Here is a 21663-nt window from a genome sequence, read left to right as displayed (position 1 = left end):
CCCTTCACCCAGCACAGCAGGCATTGTGGAGCTCTGTCACCCAGCACAGCAGGCTTTGTGGAGCTTTCACGCCCCCTGCCTCATTTGAACTGTGACATTTCTAAGGGCGGTTGAGTGGAGGCTATCACTCCCATATTGTTGTTAACCTGCGCCCTTTGGACTTGTGGGCTTGTTGAGACCATCTGTGCTCCCTTAGGGTGACCTTTGCCAGCATTATGCCCAAAGCGCTTGCAAAATCAAAACACAGCCGCAGGGCCGGTTCCTCTGACAATCAGGGCCCAGACCCTCTGCCTGCTGCTCCACCTTTGGCTCGGGAGGCCTCTCAGGAGCCATCCCCAGTCTCACATGCGCCTTGCGCCCGTAATAGGCCTGACAAACATGGCCATATATCCAGAGCTGAGCGAAGGAGGGATAAAGTGTTAAAGAAATTGTGCGACAAGGCCTGCGCAAATCTTACCTGTGCTGGCAATCAGGCTTCTTCAACGGGCGAGACCTCAAGTCGAGCAACGGTCCCTCGTTCCATCACTCCGGACCAGATGTCTCTCCAGGACTGTCCTGTAACCATATCTGCTACAGATCTCTGGGGATCTGAGGTCTCTGTCCAGCCCGTTTTCTCTCAGCCGGAGCCTTTACAAAGTCCTTCTTTGCCTGACCCTCCTGCTTCCTCTGCTCCTGAGCCTCTGTCATTGCCTCCTCCACCTGCAGTCTCTGAGCCTCAGTTTGTGCCTGGACAGATTCCTGGCCAACTTTCTCCGGAGCAGATCCAACGTATGATTGAGGCTGCGGTGCAGAGGTCCCTGGACGCCCGTTCCTGTGTTTCCAGCCGTGCGGGGTCAGTGAGGTCAGTTTCTCCGGGCCCGCCTGAACGTCCTGCCTCTGAGAGAGCCCATCGCAGGGCCTCTGGCTCTCCGTCCTGCTCCCACTCTAGTCATTTTTCGACTATGACGGATGCTGAACTCAGCGATTCAGGCCTTTCCGACGATGACAACCTTCCGCCGGACCAGCCTTCCTTTACGGGGTTGTTTCCACAATCATTATTCAAATCATTGCTATTTAAGGCTGTTTCCACGGCCCGCATGTCTTCTCCAATTGTTGATCCCGTGCATTCCTCCTCAGCTGACGCGTTGGACCCCATGTTTGCCGAACCGGCTAGGCCAACTACATCGGTGCCTACTCCGCCCCTCTTCTTAGATACGGTTAAACGACAGTGGTCCTCTCCAACTTCAGCTGTCCTGCCTTCGGCTAACGATCGACGGAATTTTAATGTGGCTACGGAATTGGACTCCATCCTCCAAATTCCTTCTGTCGACGCTCCTATTGCCGCCTTACTGCCTAACGTCAACGTTCCAGGGGAGCCGGATGAAGCTTTACGTCCTGATGAACGGCAATCGGACTTAGTCCTGCAACGGGCCTTTCAAGGATCCGCCTGGGCTATTCGAGCCGCTACTACGGCCTCATTTTTTAACAGGACTACTCTGCTCTGGTTACGGCAGTTGCAGGAGAAATTATCACCAGAGGATTCACGGATCAAGCAGGACCTGAACAAAATTGTTGCTGCCCTGCAGTTTTCGGCGGACTCTTCCCTAATCGCCTCCCGCTTTGCTTCCAAGGCTCTGGCCTCCTCTGTGGCCGCCCGCCGTTTAGTGTGGTTGCGTCACTGGCAGGCTGATGCCAGACATAAATGGCGTCTGGCTTCCGTTCCCTTTGGGGATGCCTTGGACCCGTTTCTCACGGAAACGAGAGACAAAAAGAAAATCTTGGCCCCTATCTTCCGCAGGGGGGAGTCCCGTTTTTCGCCTTATGCCCCTCGTTCTCAATTTAGAGGTAACGATGTGGGTGGGTCTTCCTCCTTTGGGCCCTCTCGGCCCCCTCCTAACCTTAATAGGTTCCGGAGTGCGCAGGATAGATCGACTCGGGGTCGGTCCTTTGTCTCAAAACGGCCCTTTCGGGGGGGAGGAGGTCGTCCCTACCGACGCCGTCGTTAGTTGCATCTCAGATCCTCCCATTGGCGGCAGGTTGGCCCTCTTTGCCGCTTCCTGGAAGAGATCAACCTCTGATAAATGGGTCCTGGCCACTTTAAAATCGGGTTTGGCCATCGAATTTATTTCCCCTCCTCCGAGTGCCTTTGTTTGCTGTCCGATTTCTCGTAACCCGGAGAAACGGGTCCTTATGGACTCTGCGGTTCAGCATCTCCTTTCCATCCGTGCTATTCAAATTGTTCCCCCCGACCAACGGGGTACGGGTTTCTATTCCCGGGTGTTTCTGGTGCCCAAATCCTCGGGGGGGTGGAGACCCATTCTGGACCTTAAGAGATTGAATCGGTATGTGGTATACCGGAAATTCAAGATGCAATCTTTAAAATCAATTCTTGACGGCGTTAGGAGGGGTGATCTCCTATCCTCTATTGATCTAACGGAGGCCTATTTGCATGTTCCAATTTGTCGTTCTCATAGACGATATTTGAGATTTTGTTACGGGGGGGTCCATTATCAGTACAGGGCCTTGCCCTTTGGACTTTCCTCTGCTCCCCGTACCTTTACTAAAGTGTTAGCGGCCTTGGCGGCCTACCTCAGGGTTCGTTCAGTTAGGTTACTTTGTTACCTGGACGATATTCTTGTTTTGTCCTCTTCTCCCCAACAGGCTGTTCGAGATCTCCAGCTGACTCTGGAGACTTTGGCTTCTCATGGTTTTTCGATTAACCTTGAAAAGAGCCACTTGGTTCCCTGTACCTCCCTGGTCCATTTAGGGGCTCTTATTGATTCTGTCCAAGGGAGGGTATTTCTATCATCAGAAAGACAGGATAGCCTAAAGGACCTGATTGATAGGATTGAGAGGTGTCGTACTGTCTCCCCTTATGTTCTTTCCCAGCTCCTAGGGAAAATGATTTCTGCCATAGCCATTGTTCCCTGGGCTCAGCTCCACACTCGGGAGCTCCAATGGTTTCTTTTACCCTTGCAGAAGGCGGGAAGAGCCACCTCAGCGAAGCCGATTCCTGTTCCCCCAGCAGTTCGCAGGTCCCTCAAGTGGTGGAAATCTCCAGCTCTGTCAGCCGGCTCCCTCTTCTTCGAACCTCAACGGGTGGTGATCACCTCGGATGCCAGTCTCCACGGTTGGGGGGCTCATTGTCAAGGGCAGATAGCTCAAGGAACTTGGACGGGGCGGGACGTTTTCCGTCCGATCAACTGGCTGGAACTGCGGGCTGTCTTCCTGGCCCTCCGGGCATTCCGTCACCTGGTGACCGGGGCACACGTGCTGGTCCTCACGGACAACGTCACTGCAAAGGCTCACCTCAACAAACTGGGAGGCACCAGGTCGAAGTCCCTGCTGTCCGTAGCTCTGGCGATAGGTCTCTGGGCGGAACGTCATCTCAGCTCTCTTCGTGCAGAGTACATTTCAGGGACCAACAATACTCAGGCGGACTGGCTGAGCCGTCAACAAGTAGATGCTGCGGAGTGGCGGCTTCATCCCCGCATTTTTCGAGCTCTGATTCTTCGGTTCGGCTCTCCTGTGATCGATCTCTTCGCCACGCATCTGAATGCCCAACTTCCTCTCTTCATCGCCCGTTACCCAGAACCTCAAGCCGTTGCCACCGATGCCCTGCGATCCCCTTGGCCTCGGGGCCTATTGTATGCCTTCCCTCCGACCTCTCTGATTTCCAAGGTCATCCGGAAGATATTGACAGAGCGGGCGGAAGTAATATTGTTAGCCCCTCACTGGCCTCGGAGGCCTTGGTTTGCGGACCTTGTGTCTCTTTCAATCGCCCCGCCTTGGCGTCTCCCATCCGATCAGGACGTCCTCACTCAGGGTGCCGTATTTCATCCAGACCTGCCTTGGCTCAGTTTGACCGCTTGGCGGTTGAGCGGCAATGTCTGAGTGCCGCAAACATTCCTGGCGATGTGATCCAGATTATCCAAGCCTCTCGTCGTCCTTCGACTAACCGGATTTACTCGGCTACCTGGCGGGCCTTCTGCTCTTATTGTGCCAGTGATGATGTTTCACCCCTTCAAGCATCTATTGTGGACGTGTTGGTGTTCCTTCGGAAGGGTTTCTCGGAGGGTCTTTCTCCTAACACCTTGAGACGCCAGGTGGCGGCTATCTCTTCTGTTCTTCGCTGTGGTTCTCTCTCATCCTTGGCACAGCATCCTCTGATTTGACGATTCCTCTGGGGTGCTGCTAACATATCTCCCCCGGTGTTGCATCGCTATCCAACCTGGGACTTGCCATTGATGTTGAACTCTCTTATGGGCCCTCCTTATGAACCGTTGCGGACAACTAGTCTCCGGTTGTTATCCTGCAAGGTCGCTTTCCTAGTGGCCATAACTTCGGCCCGACGTATCTCGGAGATAGCCGCCTTGTCGATTCGCTCGGATCTGTGTGTTTTTCATGCTGACCGTGTGGTGCTTCGTCTGGATCCCACCTTCCTTCCGAAGGTCAACTCAGTGTTTCATCGGTCCCAGGAACTCATACTTCCTAATTTCTGCCCCAGACCATCTCATCCTCGGGAACGTCGTTGGCACACCTTAGACGTTCGGCGGGCACTGTGTATTTACCTGAAGAGAACGGCTGGGGTCCGCCGTTCGGAGGCCTTGTTTGTATCCTTCTTACCCGTTTCTCTGGGTCTTCGTGTGACAGCATCTACAATTGGCCGTTGGATCCGGCAAACCATCGCATCGGCCTACGACTTCCGCTCTCTCCCGCGACCGGCTCATGTAACAGCACATTCCACTCGCAGTGCGTCCACGTTGGCGGCCTGGTCTACTCAAGCTTCGCTATTAGAAATATGCCGGGCGGCTACGTGGTCTTCGCCTGTTCCATTCATTCGGCACTACAAGATCGATACATTTGCTTCCGCTGAGGCTGCGTTTGGTAGACAGGTGTTGCAACAGGTGGTTGCGGGAGAGGATGTTTCTCACCAGTCTGGCCCCGCCCTTCCTTCGGGACAGTGAACTGGGGTATGTCCCATCCTGGCTGCTGTCTCCACTCTCAATGGAGAAGGGGCGTTGGTCCTACCTGATACGCTCCTTCTCGTTGAGTGGAGACAGCAGCCAGACCCTCCCTTTGTTTTTTGCCAGTCTGGTGTTGCTCTCCTCTTGTTTTTTCTTCTGGAACTTGGTTTCTTCGTCTCCCACACGCCGAGTCTATCTCTTCAGTCCTTCGCCTAAAGCGGGTCTGCCCGGCAACAAGGGCGGGACTTAATATTATTGATAGACCCAGTCCTTCATGCTGATTGGCTGCTGCTACCCGTCCTGGCTGCTGTCTCCACTCAACGAGAAGGAGCGTATCAGGTAGGACCAACGCCCCTTTTCAGGCAAATAACATGGTTTCCTTGCTTGGACAAAAATGAAAAACTTAGTGACTTCTTACATTAATTGCAGCTAAAGATAGTAAGATGAGTAACCAAAAGGCTTGTACATATCATAGTTGAATAAATCAAGTTTTAAATGTCCAAACTAAGCAACAGTTGTGTGTAAATTTATGGGTAAAGCCATTGCCTTAATTTTGGAAATGGTAGGAGTAGTGACATATCAGACCAGCTGGCATTTGGAAAATGTAGTGAGTGATCTTTTATCTGATGAAACAGAAATTACTTTGGTTTGATTTACATGTGGTGCAAATGCAACCTCAATTTGTAGCTGAGTTCACACATCAATTCAATCAGCGATGTGGCAAGTTATGTGAATCCAACTACTGCAAGTTTTTAAGCTGCTTTTTTAACATGTTGTGCAAACCAATGTACTTGTTATTTATTTAATAAATAATGATTAAACAAATAATAGTATAGCATAATATAGGAACACCTATATATAGCAGCAAGTTTTGGGATCAAGTGCTTTTTCCTCCCCTTTTTTTGTTACCTGTATATAAAAAGTTATTGTTTTTTGTTTATTGTCACATACTAAGTCAGCCAAATCATCAGACCATCCAGCTGCTCTGGGTTTATACCACCAGGAGACCAGGGGAACCTGACATCTGTTAAATGTGATGGATAATTTAGAGTGGCTTACTGAGGCTGAAACTGTAGATGATGTTCCCTACTGGTTTACCAGATGAGAAGGATGATTGGGTTGGGGAAAAGATTTAACAACGATGCCAACTCTCCTCTCTATAATCCCTTAATAATTGCTTAGTTAACCATCAGAATAGCCAAATTATTTGTGAGATAAGAAGATAGTTTGCAATTCCCCACAGGTTATGCACACCAGTTGCCAAGATTTTTTTGTTGTTGTTTTGTTATTATGACAATAACAAAGTATACAATTGCAGTCACTTAAATAAGGGCAGTGATGAACCTGAGGTGACTAGGCTAGAAAGGAGTTAATTTGGAAACAAACATTTTCTGTCCATTTCTTTCTTTCCTTCCTTGAACACTGATAATTTTTGTTTCACCTTTCCCCATATATTTTTTAAAAAAGTCATGCCACCATATCACTTTTCCAGACCCTAATCATAAACTCTTACCTTTTTGATCCTTGGAATGAGGTTGAATGAGGTTCCCAAACTGCAGCCAGTTTGGGAAACGTTGGTGTGGAGGGGAGGGGAAATGAGATTTAAAAATGGATAAATTTTATTCAGACCTGAGAAAAACAGGAAAAAAACTGTCTTAAACTGAGAAGACCGGGAGTGTTAATACTTTGAAAAATATTACAGTTCTTTTAAAAAATATTATAAAGGCTCAGGAGCATTCAAATTAAGTATTGGAAAAAGAATGTTTTCAAGCCTGCACATGAAATAAGCATCCATGGCAAAGATGTTTTTTTCTTCATAATATTAGCCTTAGCTAAGAATTTAAATGAAAAACTAAGTATTCTACAACCATTTTACTACAATTCAACCTCATTCCAAGGATCAAAAAGGTAAGAGTTTATGATTAGGGTCTGGAAAAGTGATATGGTGGCATGACTTTTTAAAAAAATATATGGGGAAAGGTGAAACAAAAATTATCACAGTGTTCAAGGAAGGAAAGAAAGTTTAGATATCAGAATAAATGTAAATAGCAATTATCTGTTGTCTACAGAGGCATATAGCTCTCGGATCATTAATTCTGATAAACATCTGGAAAATGATTGATTTACAGAAGCAAGATACTTTTCAGAAACCTCCAGTCCCAAAACTGTCTCAAGGTTTTGAACTAGCCTATTCGGATGATGTCACTGACCCAAGGCGCTTATGACCTTTAGATACTAAAGAAGTTAAAATGCAGCCTTGGCAATAAAATCATTACCCTTCCCAATCTGTTTGGGAAGCCTGTTCATGAACAAAAATAATATTCTTCTTAGAGGAGAACCAGGGGTGTCAAACTCACATCGTCACGGCGTCGTCGTGTGACGTATTGGGACTTTTTTCCCCTTCACTAAACTGGGTGTGGGCATGGCCAGCACATGACGCATCCAGCCAGGAGTTTGACAGCCCTGCCTTAGACTATTGTTGTAATTTGTAAAATAATATGAAAATATTTTACAGCTTCTTTTATAAGAAATTTACTAAACTCACTCTATTTTTGCAGACCAATGCTATCTTACATTTCGTTTAAATAGTTTTTCATTGTATCTGGAGAATTCTGGAACTCTATTCTTTTATTTTTTTAAAAAAAAATGTTGTATAATGTAATACTTAAAGTTAGTATTTGTCTTTTTATCCCTTTCAATAACATTTAATTTTTTTATCTCTGATGAGATTGGTCTGTCTCCCAAGAAGAGGCAACAAGGCTGAAACATTTAATCATATTCTTCTAGACCAGTGTTTCTTAAAATGTGGTCTTAGAACCCCTGGGAATCTCTCAAGACCCTTTCAGGGAGCCTCTTAAGACCTTTTCAGGGATCAAAATTATTTGCCAATCCATGTTGAAAAAATTAATTAATTAAATTAAAATCCTATCAAACAATCATGAGAAGCTACAGGGGCAATGAATGCATCTATTTTAATTTTTAATACATCAAATATTTATAAATGAAACCCATATAAATAAATGCTCTTTTGGGTTCCACCTTAATTTTTAAAAGTGGGAAGAGAAAAAAATTAAGAAGCTGCATAGCCAGGAGGCTGCAGTATTGATAATCTTCTGCTTGTTGCCTTTTAACCTCTAAATCAATAGAAAAGCTGCATAGGCTGTGAGGTCCCTATTTCTCTGTGACACTGGAATTAAAGGCTAGAAGTTAGATGGAGAACATCTTGGAAGATAGATGGAGGCAGCAGAAATTACTCTCACAAAACGGTCAGGATATGAAGATGTCTCCTTGATCTGGAGAGAAGAATTTTCAGCACTCTGGATCCAGCATCCAGTTGCCTTTTCAGACATAATGCCTCCCGCTAATCCACAGAGCCTCAATTTGCCATTCCTCCCCAGAAACATGACCTCAAATTCTTGTTTCTAAGGAAGCAAAAAAGTACGAAGAAGTGGCAAAAAAAAATCTGATGATCCAAATCTGCTTGTATCTGGAATCAAAGTACATTAAATCCTATATTCTGCTTCTTTTGAAAATCTTTAAAAATTGAAGTTTGCAAGAATGTAAACATTATTCATAGTTGCCTGTGCAATTGTATTCTATGATTGCATGCTCTAAAATTAGGCAATTTGCTTTTTAGAATGAAATAACAACTCACAATATAAACAATAATGCAGTATAAATCTCAAATACTTTTATGCTTAATGAGAGGGCATTAAGAATGTCCTTATTGATTCACTCATATCCTGAATAATCCTGCAGGCTGGATTGATACCAGGGAAAAGTCTTCTGACTGTAATCAATCCCATTCCTAATAGAATTAGTTATATATAAAATAATCCTTTTTTTTAAAAAATAGAGAAAATATCAGAATCACATCCATCCTCCCCAACCCCCATTATTCTATTGTTGCCTTTCAGAGAAGTTTCTGATAACATTTTAGCTTCTATTACTTTTAGGAGTTAAGGATTTTCAGAAGTTAGGTATTGTGATATTTTCTCCTCCACTAGGATCTAGATATAATCTAGGGTTATAATACTCAGTTTGTAAATTACAATTTTCAAAACAATTTATTGACTGTCAAGTGGTGCTGTATTTGACAGAGTGGATTTTATTCCATAAAACTGAAAGCAAAGAGCAAACATTTTAAAGAGTTCTAGTGCTTTGGTAATCAATTAAAAACAGCATTAAATGTGTTTAATGTTGTAATTTTAATGTTTCCCCAAAATATAGCTTGGTTGTCAACCCTGAAGTTGGCTGAACTGTGGCCATTTTATTTTTTGTAGTCTCTAGGGAGGTTTCTTTTCTCACTGCTTCAGGGCTCACACAGCCTGGAGCGAAGGGGGCGGGGGGGTTGTAGAGATTAGCTGGGGGTTGTAGTCAAAATAAAATTCTTTTCCCTGGGAATCAAGGACGTTCGCAGGGTGGAGACTGAGGTCATCTAGCAACTGGGCTGTATGCTGATTGGCCCATATGACCAAGACTCTGGGGGGAAGTGATAAAGTTTTACTTTTAATTGGGGGGAAAACCAGCTCCAATTTAGAGCCCGTTTTCCACCAGGAATATGCCAATTTGATATGTCCTAATAAAATGTTCTTTGAGGAACTTGCTTGCTTCGGTATTCTTACTGAACTGGGATGTATTCCTTAGAACCCTGACAATGGTACTATTAAAAGAAAACTGGTTGATCAGATATGATTTCAGCCTTGGTTACTTGACTCAAACATAGGTCCATTGCCTTTGCTTTTTTGAGTGTGTGAAAATCCCTCTGATTCTGTGAGGACTTTCCTTTCCTTTTAGAAACTGAATAACTAGCATTGGAAATATTGGGCAGAAACTCTGATTTCTCTCTTAAAGAGGTTGTTTCATTTGATTATGCTGATGCCTTAGGCTGGTCTCATTGAATGGTGTTCTTCTTTCAAGTTTGGTGAAAGAGGTGTGGGGAAACAGTTTATAATTGCTGCAGATGCAAATTACTTAGAGCTAGATGTCATTTTTCGACCTCTGATGGTTAAAAAATTGTTTAAAAGCTGTTAAGCTTTTGTGAGTCTGAAGTCTTTTCATAAATTTGCAATAAGCATTGGTGACAATATATGCTTCATAGATTCAGGAAACTGCCAGAAGCATCTCTTATCTCTGCTTCTCTTGCTGTGTCCCCTACAGCCATTTCCATTACACTAATGCTACTTATACACTGTTCACTACTGGGCTGCCACAGGGTTGGTGGCTTCTTGCTGTTCAGTAATATGTTTTCTTCTAAACTTGATGGTTAGTCTTGAGAAGCAGTAAAGATAGAGGTTGTTATTTTTCAGCAAGTTGAGTGTTAGGTTCAATTAAATGGAATGAAGGGCATATCAAATGAAGTCCGGTTTCATTCACCATTCCAATTAAGTTATTGGAATTCGTTTAAAAAGTATTTTGGTGGTAAATTCACTTTAACAAAATCAAGTAATTCACTCAGTCAAACTTAACTTGGGAGGATACATATATAGCATTAGTTACATATTAGCTCTAGAAATTCTAGAGCCGTGGTGGCACAGTGATTAAAATGCCCACAGTCTGGAGTTTGATCCTGATGGACTCAAGGTTGAATCAGCCTTCCATCCTTCCGAGGTTGGTAAAATGAGGACCCAGATTGTTGGGAGTGAAATAATGACATTGTATCCCACCCAAAGAGTTCTGTAAAGGACTATGAGCAATATATACTGTAAGCCTATGTGTTATCGCTATTGTGAAAGATATTACCTGCATTTATGTAGCTAAGTTATGACATAGCAAGCTTGGAACATCAGAACATAAGAAAATGAATTATTGGATAAAAGGCTACTTACTTCAAGATATGCATCTTACAATACCAAGCATGTGCCTGAAGGTGCTTCTAGACTATTTAAATATAATTTTAATTTTATATCTGTGTGAGTCACTAAGATTGGTTTTGGAGTGAACATCTTTGGCTCATGGTGGAAGTCCCCGGGAAACAAGAGAGTGGACTTCCACATTTATGAGGCTAGGGTAAAAGTGGCCCTTCAATTGATTTATTTTGTCCAATATGTCAGCTGCCTGGATAACAAATCCAAAAGTACTAGCTACTGAGCTTACCTTAAGAACCCCACATTTACATTTCACAAGCCATGTTATTGTAAAAAAATTGATTTGGATAAAAAAAGAAAGATTTGCCTACTAAGGCTATTCTCAAACACTATAAAGATGTCCTGCATACCAGAGAGGGTAATACTGAGCCAATACAGGAATATAGATGTTTATTACACAGCCATTTTTCCCTTACAAGGCTGAGTAGCTTGTTGTGAGACTGGTTTAGAATAAGAAACAACTCAGAAACGGGGGAGGGAACCCATACAAATAATTGCTGACCCCTATGATCCAAAATCCTGCTGTTTTCAAGATCCTGGATAATTATTTCAAAGTGAAAAAATGCTGGGAGATTGTATCGCCAGTCCTTCATATCATGTATTCTTTACCTCTTGTTCCTGAAATTTATAGTTTCTATTGCATTTACTCAAAGCTAGTGTCATGTCCAACTCTGTATTAGTCACTGAAATTAATTTTAGAAAAGAAAAAAATACTTTCCAGATTAAATTGCAGCAATTGTAAGGTTGGAAAGCAACCAAGAATATTGGAGGGGGGCAGGGGGTTGTCTTTGAATCTGACTTTATGAAAGAACCAATGACAGTCCTGCTGCCAAGTTTTTAGTTTCGAGATGGATAGTAAAATCTTTCTGGTTAATAGGATTCGAGGAACAGCCATCTCCAAGGCAAGGAACTAGAGGCCAAAACAACTTTGGTTAGTCCTATCCTGATGTCACTTCATAAAGGCTAGTGCCTGCCTTTTAAAAACAAGTATTCTTCAGAATTCAGAGCTGTCAATCCCTTGTACTGAATAGAGAGCTCTTACTATTGTGGAGGTTTGAATGACTTCTCCATTGCATTATAGCTCTTTTTCAGTGCTGCAAACCAAAGTGTCTCTTATTAAAACACTCAGATAGATGTGATGAAGGCATCTGCTATTAAGAGAAGCAAAGAATAGCGAGATGTAGGTATTTTTCTGCCTTGAATGGATTTGTGAATAGCAGTTTGCCATAAAAGAAATTAAGGTGTGCTTCTTAAAAAATGCTAATCCTGTCTTGCCATTTCCCCTCATCAGTAGTGACAGTTGTCTGAGCTTAATATTATCTGAAGATAATATTTGGGCAAAGAGTGACTGTGGACTCATTTGTATATTGTATGCATAGAAGCTGTATTTACTCATCATACTACTTCCTGTCAGGATAAGCAGAACACAGATATGAAAGTCTGAACCAAATGAATTAAAGACACAAGATAAAAGACACAGAAGTAGTTTATACTAGCACTATTCATTATTCCTCCCCATGTCCCTGCTTCCGTCATGTTAATACACTGACTCATATATGACCTTTTATTTTTTAAACTTCTCTTTAAGAATCTCCTCAGTTCCATTCAACCACAACCTTTTCTGCCTCTCCTTTCAACAGTTTCTGTCTCTCATAATAAACATCATCCTGCAGGGAATCTATTTCTATCCAGACCTCATTATCAAATGAAATAGATCTAGAAGATCATACAAGAAAACCAGTTGTTCTTTGAGCAAGTAAATTTCCAAAAAGTGGTATTATTGCATATAATTTACTATATATTCAGGATGCATATTTTTTCTCCAGGAATGGTATCTTACCAACTATATCATATTTGCCTTAATGTAATTTTAAACATTGATAATTTTATCTGCTAAGTATACATACATACATACATACATACATACATACATACATACATACATTATATTTTTGTGTGTGTGTGTGTGTCTTAAGTTTTCGTGGGTGTGCATATGCAAAAAATTAAAATCTCGGGTGTTTTCCCGCGTCATTATAAATAAGTTGGTTAAAATATTTAAAATCCTGGTTAAAATCCCAGCTTAAAATCTTCTAAAAATCCTTACAGAGCACTCTGCAAGGTCCTTTAAAACCTCAGCTAAAATCCTACCAGTGACTTTAAAAGTTTTTCTTAAAGCAACGTTTCGACAGGCTCACAACCCTATCATCTTCAGGCTCTGTTTCATGTAGAAGCTATGGGTTCTCTATTGCGGGGCCGGAGCTGTCGCTTATCTATATTTGCTGCTGCTGACACGTATGCTGGCTAGCCTGCAACTCTGTGTTCCGATTGGAGGACAACAGTTTTTCTTCCTGCTTCCTCATCCTAGCTGCTTGGCTTCGTGTTACCCGGCCCAGCTTTCTCAGATTCTCTATTATTATCTGTCTGCTGTAGAGGGGAAAGGATTCTGGTAGGCATCACAGCCCTCTTGATTGTTAGTTGAGATCTCAGCCTGTCTTCTGGCTCGATCCTCTCTCCAAGGATAAAAAATAAAAAACAGTGTTCCGTACAGATAGAAAAATATCGATGATGGTGAGAAACCCTAAGGATAAAATTGAGTTGGAAAACCAGGGGATATACGAAGTGCCATGTGCCTCCTGTCAGTCATCTTATATTGGACAGACAAATAGACAAATAAGTGTGCGTTTAGAAGAACATAAAAATGCAGTGAGGCAAGAAGAGCAAACTTCTTCTTTGGTACAACACATGAAAGCCACGGGACACAATATTGATTTTAATAAAACCAGAACAGTGGCGAAAGGGGAACATCTCAACAAAAGAATAATCAGGGAGGCCATCGAAATTGAAAAGAGGCCGCAGAATATGAACAGACGAGACGATGCCTCTAGGTTATCAAGTATTTGGGGACCTGCACTGAGAGAAACTCGAGTGTTAACATCAGAAGAGAGGCAGAGATTCCAACAAGCAACCAGTGGTGTTGCAAGGCCTGCCAGAATTCTTCCCGCTCTGCAGAGGGTGGCTAGCAATAAGGAGAGAGAGAGGATCGAGCCAGAAGACAGGCTGAGATCTCAACTAACAATCAAGGATGCTGTGATGCCTACCAGAATCCTTTCCCCTCTACAGCAGACAGATAATAATAGAGAATCTGAGAAAGCTGGGCCGGGTAACACGAAGCCAAGCAGCTAGGATGAGGAAGCAGGAAGAAAAACTGTTGTCCTCCAATCGGAACACAGAGTTGCAGGCTAGCCAGCATACGTGTCAGCAGCAGCAAATATAGATAAGCGACAGCTCCGGCCCCGCAATAGAGAACCCATAGCTTCTACATGAAACAGAGCCTGAAGATGACAGGGTTGTGAGCCTATCGAAACGTTGCTTTAAGAAAAACGTTTAAAGTCACTGGTAGGATTTTAGCTGAGGTTTTAAAGGACCTTGCAGAGTGCTCTGTAAGGATTTTTAAAAGATTTTAAGCTGGGATTTTAACCAGGATTTTAAATATTTTAACCAACTTATTTATAATGACGCGGGAAAACACCCGGAATTTTAATTATTTGCATATATATATATATATATATATATATATATATATATATATATATATATATATATATATAAAAAGACACACACACACACAACTTTGCTAAGAACAGATAAAGTCATTTTTTGATTTTGCATGTCTTTTGTATGTGTATGTGCATATACGTATTTTGCAGAACCTTTTCGGCTGTGGTAGTCATGGGACTTAAGTCATGGATGTTGTCAAATTCTGAGCAATAGCAATTCAGAGTAGTCATAGTCTTCTCAGCTTCAGAGATTTGAACGTCTTCTGCCATCATAATGGTCATAAATGTAGTTATAAATCAACAAAATCCAGTATGTGATTAGCCATTGAGTGATCTAACTGCCCATGCATTCTCCCTCCAGCTTTGTATGGTCTTCCACATTGTAGAAGTTACAACTCCGCCAACAAAAAGAAGCAGAACTCTACCAACAAAAGGAAGACCTGATGGGATATCACTTCTGTTTTTAGAAAGACACAAAATAAATAGTAGAGACAGACAAGGGGTGTATATCCCTAAGCATTATTCTATAATGGTACACTTTCTTTTTTTAGAAGAGGATGTGGAGAACTTTGATGTAACAAACCTGTCTCAAGATGTGCTGCAAAGCATCGAAGCTGACAGCTTTTGGTGTATGAGCAAACTGCTGGATGGGATCCAGGTAGGACATTTATCTGTACTGACTCTCAGGTCTCCAGGGAACCTCTTCCTTGGATAACTCAACCTCTGCTATTCCCAGCCACTTCTGCTGCTTCATGGTCACCCAGGGATAATGTGGAGTCTACACTTTCATAATTTTACCTGCTTTGGCCTCTACACTGAAGGCAATGTACAAAAGCAAGTGCATTCCATGCTTTAAAAAAAAGAATTATTCAGTTATCTAAACATTATGTCTCCCAAATGTTCAATTTGAAACATGGCAATCTACTGTATTACTATGCAATCATTTGTTTTATCATTCATTCTATATTTGTTTAATTTATTCTGGATTTGTTAGTTCTAGAGAAAGAGAAGGAATCACATGGATACTGAAACAGCATTTTTTTAGTCCTTGAAAATCTTAATAATGCTTTCCTCTGCTTAAATTCCTGTAGTTACTACAAATGTACAGTCGGGCATGTCTTCACAGCTCTAATGGCTGGAAACATAATGTAAAACTAATACAAAATTCTCAGGAAACATAATATTAGTTTAACATTATGCAGGTTTTGTCCATAATGTGCAAAAGCGATATTCAAATCAATACAATGTAGGTCAATTTGATCAGAGACACTATTGTATAGACCATAAAATGTTTGATGTACAGATAGAGGTTATTTATCCACATACATTTTTATGTATGTGGATAAGCAAGTGGGCTACTGAGAGAATTTTACTGCTTTTGACAGGAACATGGTAATCATAGTAGCAGTTTAAATTTATATTATTTTAAGCTGTGTCACCTCAAAAACAGAATTTTTGAAAGTCTTGTAGGGGATCTTTTTTGTAATATACTGGTATCTTTAATTTTGAAAATATTGTATACATAGGAAATAATTTCTATAATTCGTGGAAAACCAGGGTTTCTAGAATGTCTTATAACCAGATGAAATCAGCGGTTTCTCCTATTTGTTCATGCTGTGTTGAATAAACAAATTGAGAACATCAAGTTGTTATGTTATAGACAGTTAAAAAGGGCAAGAAATGGTTAATACCCAATTCTCACCACCATTTTCTATTGCATATGAACATTCCATAAGGAGCATATCCATCAGATATGTCCCAAATATCAGAAAATTATGGTAGGGTCTATTGGATATATAGAATTTCATATTTTATTTCTGGCATTTTTGGAATGGTTTGCTTGAAAGCCCTGGAAAACCATCTTCAATAACTAAAAAGGTATAAACCTGTTTGCTGGTCTTGCATCCTCTTAAACACACAATATATCTTTGCTTCAGGACAATTACACATTTGCACAACCAGGGATCCAAAAAAAAGTCAAAGCACTGGAGGAACTTGTCAGTCGTATTGATGGTAGGTGAATTTGAGTTTGACATCTGCAACTGAATTGTAACACTCATGGATTCTCACTTGAGAGAAAAACATAGGGTGTGGAAAACAAACAGTTGACATGAGACCAAAGTCATAGGCTCTTTTTCTCAATTGTCTTAGGTGACAATCAGACTGGGATGTTGATGTCCTTAAGGCATGTTAGAAATAGAATACTCTTGGGAAGAAGGGGTGAATAGGAAGTCATAAACTGATAGGCTCGTAAGAAAAAAAAATAGCAGAAAAGGGGCTAAAATTTATAAAATGTAAGTAAAAGGCATTTTGTATGGGCAGCCCCCCGAAAATGACCACATTGATGATAGGTTTTAAATAATTGCTATGTCCACGGTTGTGTTTATAAGACTTTAAGAACTCTAGCATTTGAACTTCCCAAAATTCTAATGGGAAGCTCTTCCATAGTGTGGGTGCCAGTGACAAAAAAAACAGGAGTTTCTCATATTCAAATAGAATACAGTAGAATATATGCAGCTCCGGGTTGATCTGTGGAGTCCATGGTGCTCTCTGAGCTTGGCTGTTTGTAGACATTTGATTACCCAACTAAGTAACATCATCAGTGCAAGTCAATATGGGTTTTTCCCTATTTACCTACAGTAGCTTGCCTTTCCAACATCGTTGGTGGAAATATAGTTTTTTCTTTCCTAGTTTCTTGATAGAAACTGGCCAGAAAAACAGAAGTTTTTCTCATTCCCCAAATCTCAAATGCAGGCTAAGCATCCTATCTGAGATGCAGGAACCAGATGGATAGAAGTAGGCAGCCCTATGGGACATGATAGGTCAAAACCAGCATGTTGAATTGTACTAAGAAGTAGAACAGAGACAGCAAGCAAAGGTACTGTTTCATGGAGATGTGATTTCTGCTAATGACAGCAAATTGATCAAATATTTGCCATTTGCAAATAAAATGTCCTGTTTCAGAGCAGGTACACAGTCACTTTAGGAAGTATGAAGTGGAGTACTTGCAGTTTGCCTTTCGCTGGATGAACAATCTCCTGATGAGGGAGCTTCCTCTTCGCTGCACCATTCGCCTTTGGGACACTTATCAGGTATGAGTACCTAGACTACCCCAGTTCCTTGTTGGAAGCCCGTCTTGATAAAAATGGTACCATGTGACTTTACTCAGATACCTTTTCCTAGCGATAATCTTACATGGAAGCAGGCAGTAGTATACTCAGATCACTTATTTATGTATTTATTTGTTGGATTTATTTAGCCACCCATCTCACGTTTGTAACTCTGGACAGCTCAAGCGATTAAATTAGCAAGAGAAAAAATTGCCAAAACAATTACAACAAAACCATTAAAAATGATTAAAGCAATTAAAGTACTATAAACAAACAAATAAACGAAAAACCACACGAAAGTGCATTCAGACTCTTGAACACAATGCAACCATTTTGTGGGCTCCATATTTCTGAATGGCAAAACCAACTTTTCAGGGCCATCTGGAAGGCCAGTTTTCTCCCAGGATTCTATAGGATAGGTCTTTACAGCTAGTCCTTGACTTATGACCACAACTGAGCCTAACATTTATGTTGCTAAGTGAGAGAGTTGTTAAGTGAATTTTGGCATATTTTATGACCTTTCCTCCCACAGTTGTGAAGTGAATCACTGCAGCTGTTAATTTAGTAATACAGTTGTTTGTTTGTTTGTTTGTTTTGTTTGTTTGTTTGTTTGTTTTATTAGATTTATATACCACCCTACTCCCGAAGGACTCAGGGCGGTGAACAGGCACAAAATAAAATACATAAATACAAAATTTAAAAGCAAAAGTAAAACCAGATTAAACAATTTAGCCCGAGACAAATTTAAAATATCCCAATAATTTAAAAACAGATTTAAAATTTTCGATTTAAAAGAAAAGGGGAAAAAAGGTTAGGCCAAGCCAGCTTGCTAGAATAGGAAGGTCTTAAGAGCGCGGCGGAAAGTGCGCAGATCCGGGATCCTCCGTATCTCCGGGGGGAGCTCGTTCCAGATAGTGGGTGCCCCCACAGAGAAGGCCGTCCCCTGGGGGCCGCCAGTTGACACTGTTTGGCCAATGGCACCCAGAGGAGCCCCTCTCTATGAGAGCGTACCGGCCGGTGGGAGGCCATTTGTGGTAGTAGGCGGTCCCGTAAGTAAGTTGTTAAGTGAATCTGACTTCCCCATTGACTTTGCTTGTTAGAAGTTTGCAAAAGGGGATTTCATGACCCTGGAACACTGCAACCATCATAAATATGAACCAGTTGCCAAGCATCCAAATATAAATCATGTGACCATGGGGATCCTGTCAGAGTTGTAAGTGTGAAAAATGGTTGTAAGTCACTTTTTGCAGTGATGTTGTAAGTCAAGGACTACCTGTATAAGATCATCACAAAATAGAGCTCTGCTGCTCTCCTTGCACATAACTTACATGTATATCCACTATAAAATGTAGAAAAGCAGTGAGAAATAAGGCATGCTGATAACAGTGGTTGTAACCCCAAGTAATGTGTTTTTTTCAGTCTGAGCCTGAGGGATTCTCTCATTTCCATTTATACGTCTGTGCTGCATTCTTGATTAAGTGGCGGAAAGAGATTTTGGATGAAGAGGACTTCCAGGTAAATCATCAGCAGGCAACCACATTTAGAAAAGGATGGAGTGTAATTATCCTGCTTGAAAACGTATTTATTTCAGCGAAGAGAATAGAATGAATATGTACAGCAGTATTTCTGTTCTGTGATTACAGGCATGAAATAACTTTACCCAGAGATGCAGACATTTTCTTTGAGTGCTTTAGAAAAATAATTTCCACAGCTGTAATATCTGACTTTCTAATATCTGATTGTCTGTAAGTTAAGCAGGAAGTGAAGATTTCGTGTTTAAGGCTTTGACCCCAATCCTGAGATGGTGTTTTTCCCCCCCACTGGTTATCAGGTTCAATACTGCCTGAATCAGAGCCCCAATGACTATGGTTCATATTGAATTGAATGTAGGTTTATTGAATTGAATGTAGATTGAATTGAATGTAGATTATTTTGGTCCAGGCTGCCTGGGTGGTTTTGTGTTTTATCTGTTTTTATGGATGTTTTGCTTTGGTATGTCTTCCAGAGTCCATTGAAGTTGGGCCACGATAATAAATTTGAATAAATAAAATAATGCAACAGAAATGCAATGCCACAAAAACATAAAAGCACTTTTGCACATTTAAAGTCAAGGTCATATCTCTGAGCTGTCTCTTTTCCACATTTCAGGGCCTTCTAATGTTATTACAAAATCTACCGACCATACACTGGGGCAATGAAGAGATTGGACTCCTCCTTGCTGAAGCCTACAGACTAAAGTACATGTTTGCAGATGCTCCCAATCACTATCGTCGATAGGTAGTCGAGTTCTGCCTTTGCTTCTCATTGTGCTGGCACAGTTTCAATCACTGTGGCATTCGATCACCTAAGCCCTCGGACACACTGACCAGGAGCCCAATCTTTGCTGTAAAAACGCTCCCATCAGACTTCTGTCTTCACTTTTGTGTGTGCCTGCCTGCCACTCCATGTGTGGACATGCCACTCCAGAAACCATTAGTGTCCTGCTGTGATGGTGGCCTGAGCTTGGATGGAAGTGAAATGAATAAACAGAACTTCTGAATGACCTCCAAGTTTCAGCCTAAATAGTCTTAAGTCTTGCAGCCTCTTGTTAACCTGCTAAGCACAGACAAACTCATGCACTTCCTGTTTGGCCTGTTTTTATTTTATTTTTTCTTGTTTCCCCCGTTTCTTCTTCGGCGGTTGTTTAAACTCCCCAATGAAGATGCCTTACAAAGAGTCCTGCCCAAGAGAAGGCAGTGCTGTTGAACACAAGACACTCTCAGGCCTTAGCTTCACTCTGCATGTCTGAAGAAATGAGGCATTTCAGGCATTAACAAAAGACATATATACTCCATGTGCATGCTGCCACATTCCTCTTGTGCAGCATCTTTGTGTAGGATGGTCCATACACATTGAAAAGGCTGGTTAGTTCATGCACAATTCAGAAAATACAAGTGAATAAAACAGAACTCCACCTGTGATTGTTGGACTGCCTAACCTGGTATGTGCACTGAACGGAGGGGGGGGGGAGAGCTGTGCTTTCCCCCCCTTCTTTTTTAGAGAAAAAAAATCCTTTCTGTGACAATGACACTCCTGTAAGGCATTATATGTAAATGTGTTCTTGTGTATATGGGTAAAGGTTGTACAATATAAGTCGTCTGTTTGTAGCAGATATGATTTTATATTTATAGTCTGCCTCTCTGGCGTACAAACGCTGCCTAGGTTACAAATAACAATGGGCCTCCTGCTTCCTCTGTCCATCAGGTTTTGAAGCTGTCAACACATCTGCACTTGCACATTTATTCTTCCCCAGAATGCACATTTCATTTTTATCAGAAAAAAAAATTGACTCCAAAGCTGAATGACATTGCATGACCTCCTGTGCCAAGGAATTTGAGGGTCTGAAGATTTTTAAAAACTTGCTGCTGAACCATGAATTTCATGGAATTTTTTTCTGCAGGGTGCCTGCACTTCCCAAACAGCACTTGAGCTTGCCCTTGTGGAAAGCAGTTCTCCTCCAGCTGCGGCAAAGTACATTGCTATGGCCATGTCTTTGACAAGGTTTGTGTCCCATCCTGTATCTTCTGGATGTTTATGCTCAGCTATACCAACCCTTTCTCCAGGCAGAGATCTCTTCTTTCAAGGCTCCAACCTCTTCTGGGGAGGCAGCAGCTTTAATACACTTCTTCTCCTCTCCACTATTATTGCAGTGTGATTTCCAGTGAAAAAAGGAATATATATATATATATATTAATTGACTGGTTTATGCAGGCAGCAGTACAATCTCATTAGTGCCAAGCTTTGACCTCTCAGATCACATTTGTTTCCATAGGCCGAATTCTTCAGATTGTGCTGGGCTGACTTCGGCTTGTCTCATCAAACTTCCAACTGCATCCATCTCATTTTGTTTTTCTTCTTGGAGTTAAAAAGGAAAAGCAATCTCCTGTGTTTTTTTTTTCAGTGAGGGTGTTGGGGGGATATTTGAGGTAGAAGAACACAAGATCCTTGCCATAATTCAGACACCAAGCAGTGTTTCTTAAGTTGCTTTCCTAACCGGGAATTGCTTTTTCAGGCATTGACTGGATTTTCCTTTGTAAGTGTGTATGTGTGAATTTGTTGTTTCCATTCAGACAACAACCTGGTGGTCATTAGTTTAATATGACTGATTAAAAAATATTCCTACTTGTGTCACCAGTCTTTTCTT

General features: G+C 41.7%; 1 protein-coding gene across 1 annotated transcript in view; it reads left to right on the top strand.

Annotated features, from left to right (window-relative positions):
* Positions 1-20464, top strand: part of TBC1D22B (TBC1 domain family member 22B) — a 50275-nt gene extending 29811 nt beyond the window's left edge. The window contains exons 9-13 of the mRNA XM_070941464.1: positions 14922-15028; positions 16308-16383; positions 17335-17462; positions 18900-18995; positions 19629-20464. Of these exons, the coding sequence (XP_070797565.1) occupies positions 14922-15028; positions 16308-16383; positions 17335-17462; positions 18900-18995; positions 19629-19757 (536 nt within the window). The 3' untranslated portion in view covers positions 19758-20464. The remainder of the gene's footprint in view (positions 1-14921; positions 15029-16307; positions 16384-17334; positions 17463-18899; positions 18996-19628) is intronic.
* The last annotated feature ends 1199 nt before the right edge of the window (positions 20465-21663 follow it).

Source organism: Pituophis catenifer, unplaced genomic scaffold (genome assembly GCF_029215685.1).
Source record: "Pituophis catenifer annectens isolate HBS135680 unplaced genomic scaffold, rPitCat1.0.hap2 SCAF_3, whole genome shotgun sequence".
NCBI lineage: Eukaryota > Metazoa > Chordata > Lepidosauria > Squamata > Colubridae > Pituophis > Pituophis catenifer.
This window is presented reverse-complemented; position numbering and strand designations above follow the sequence as displayed.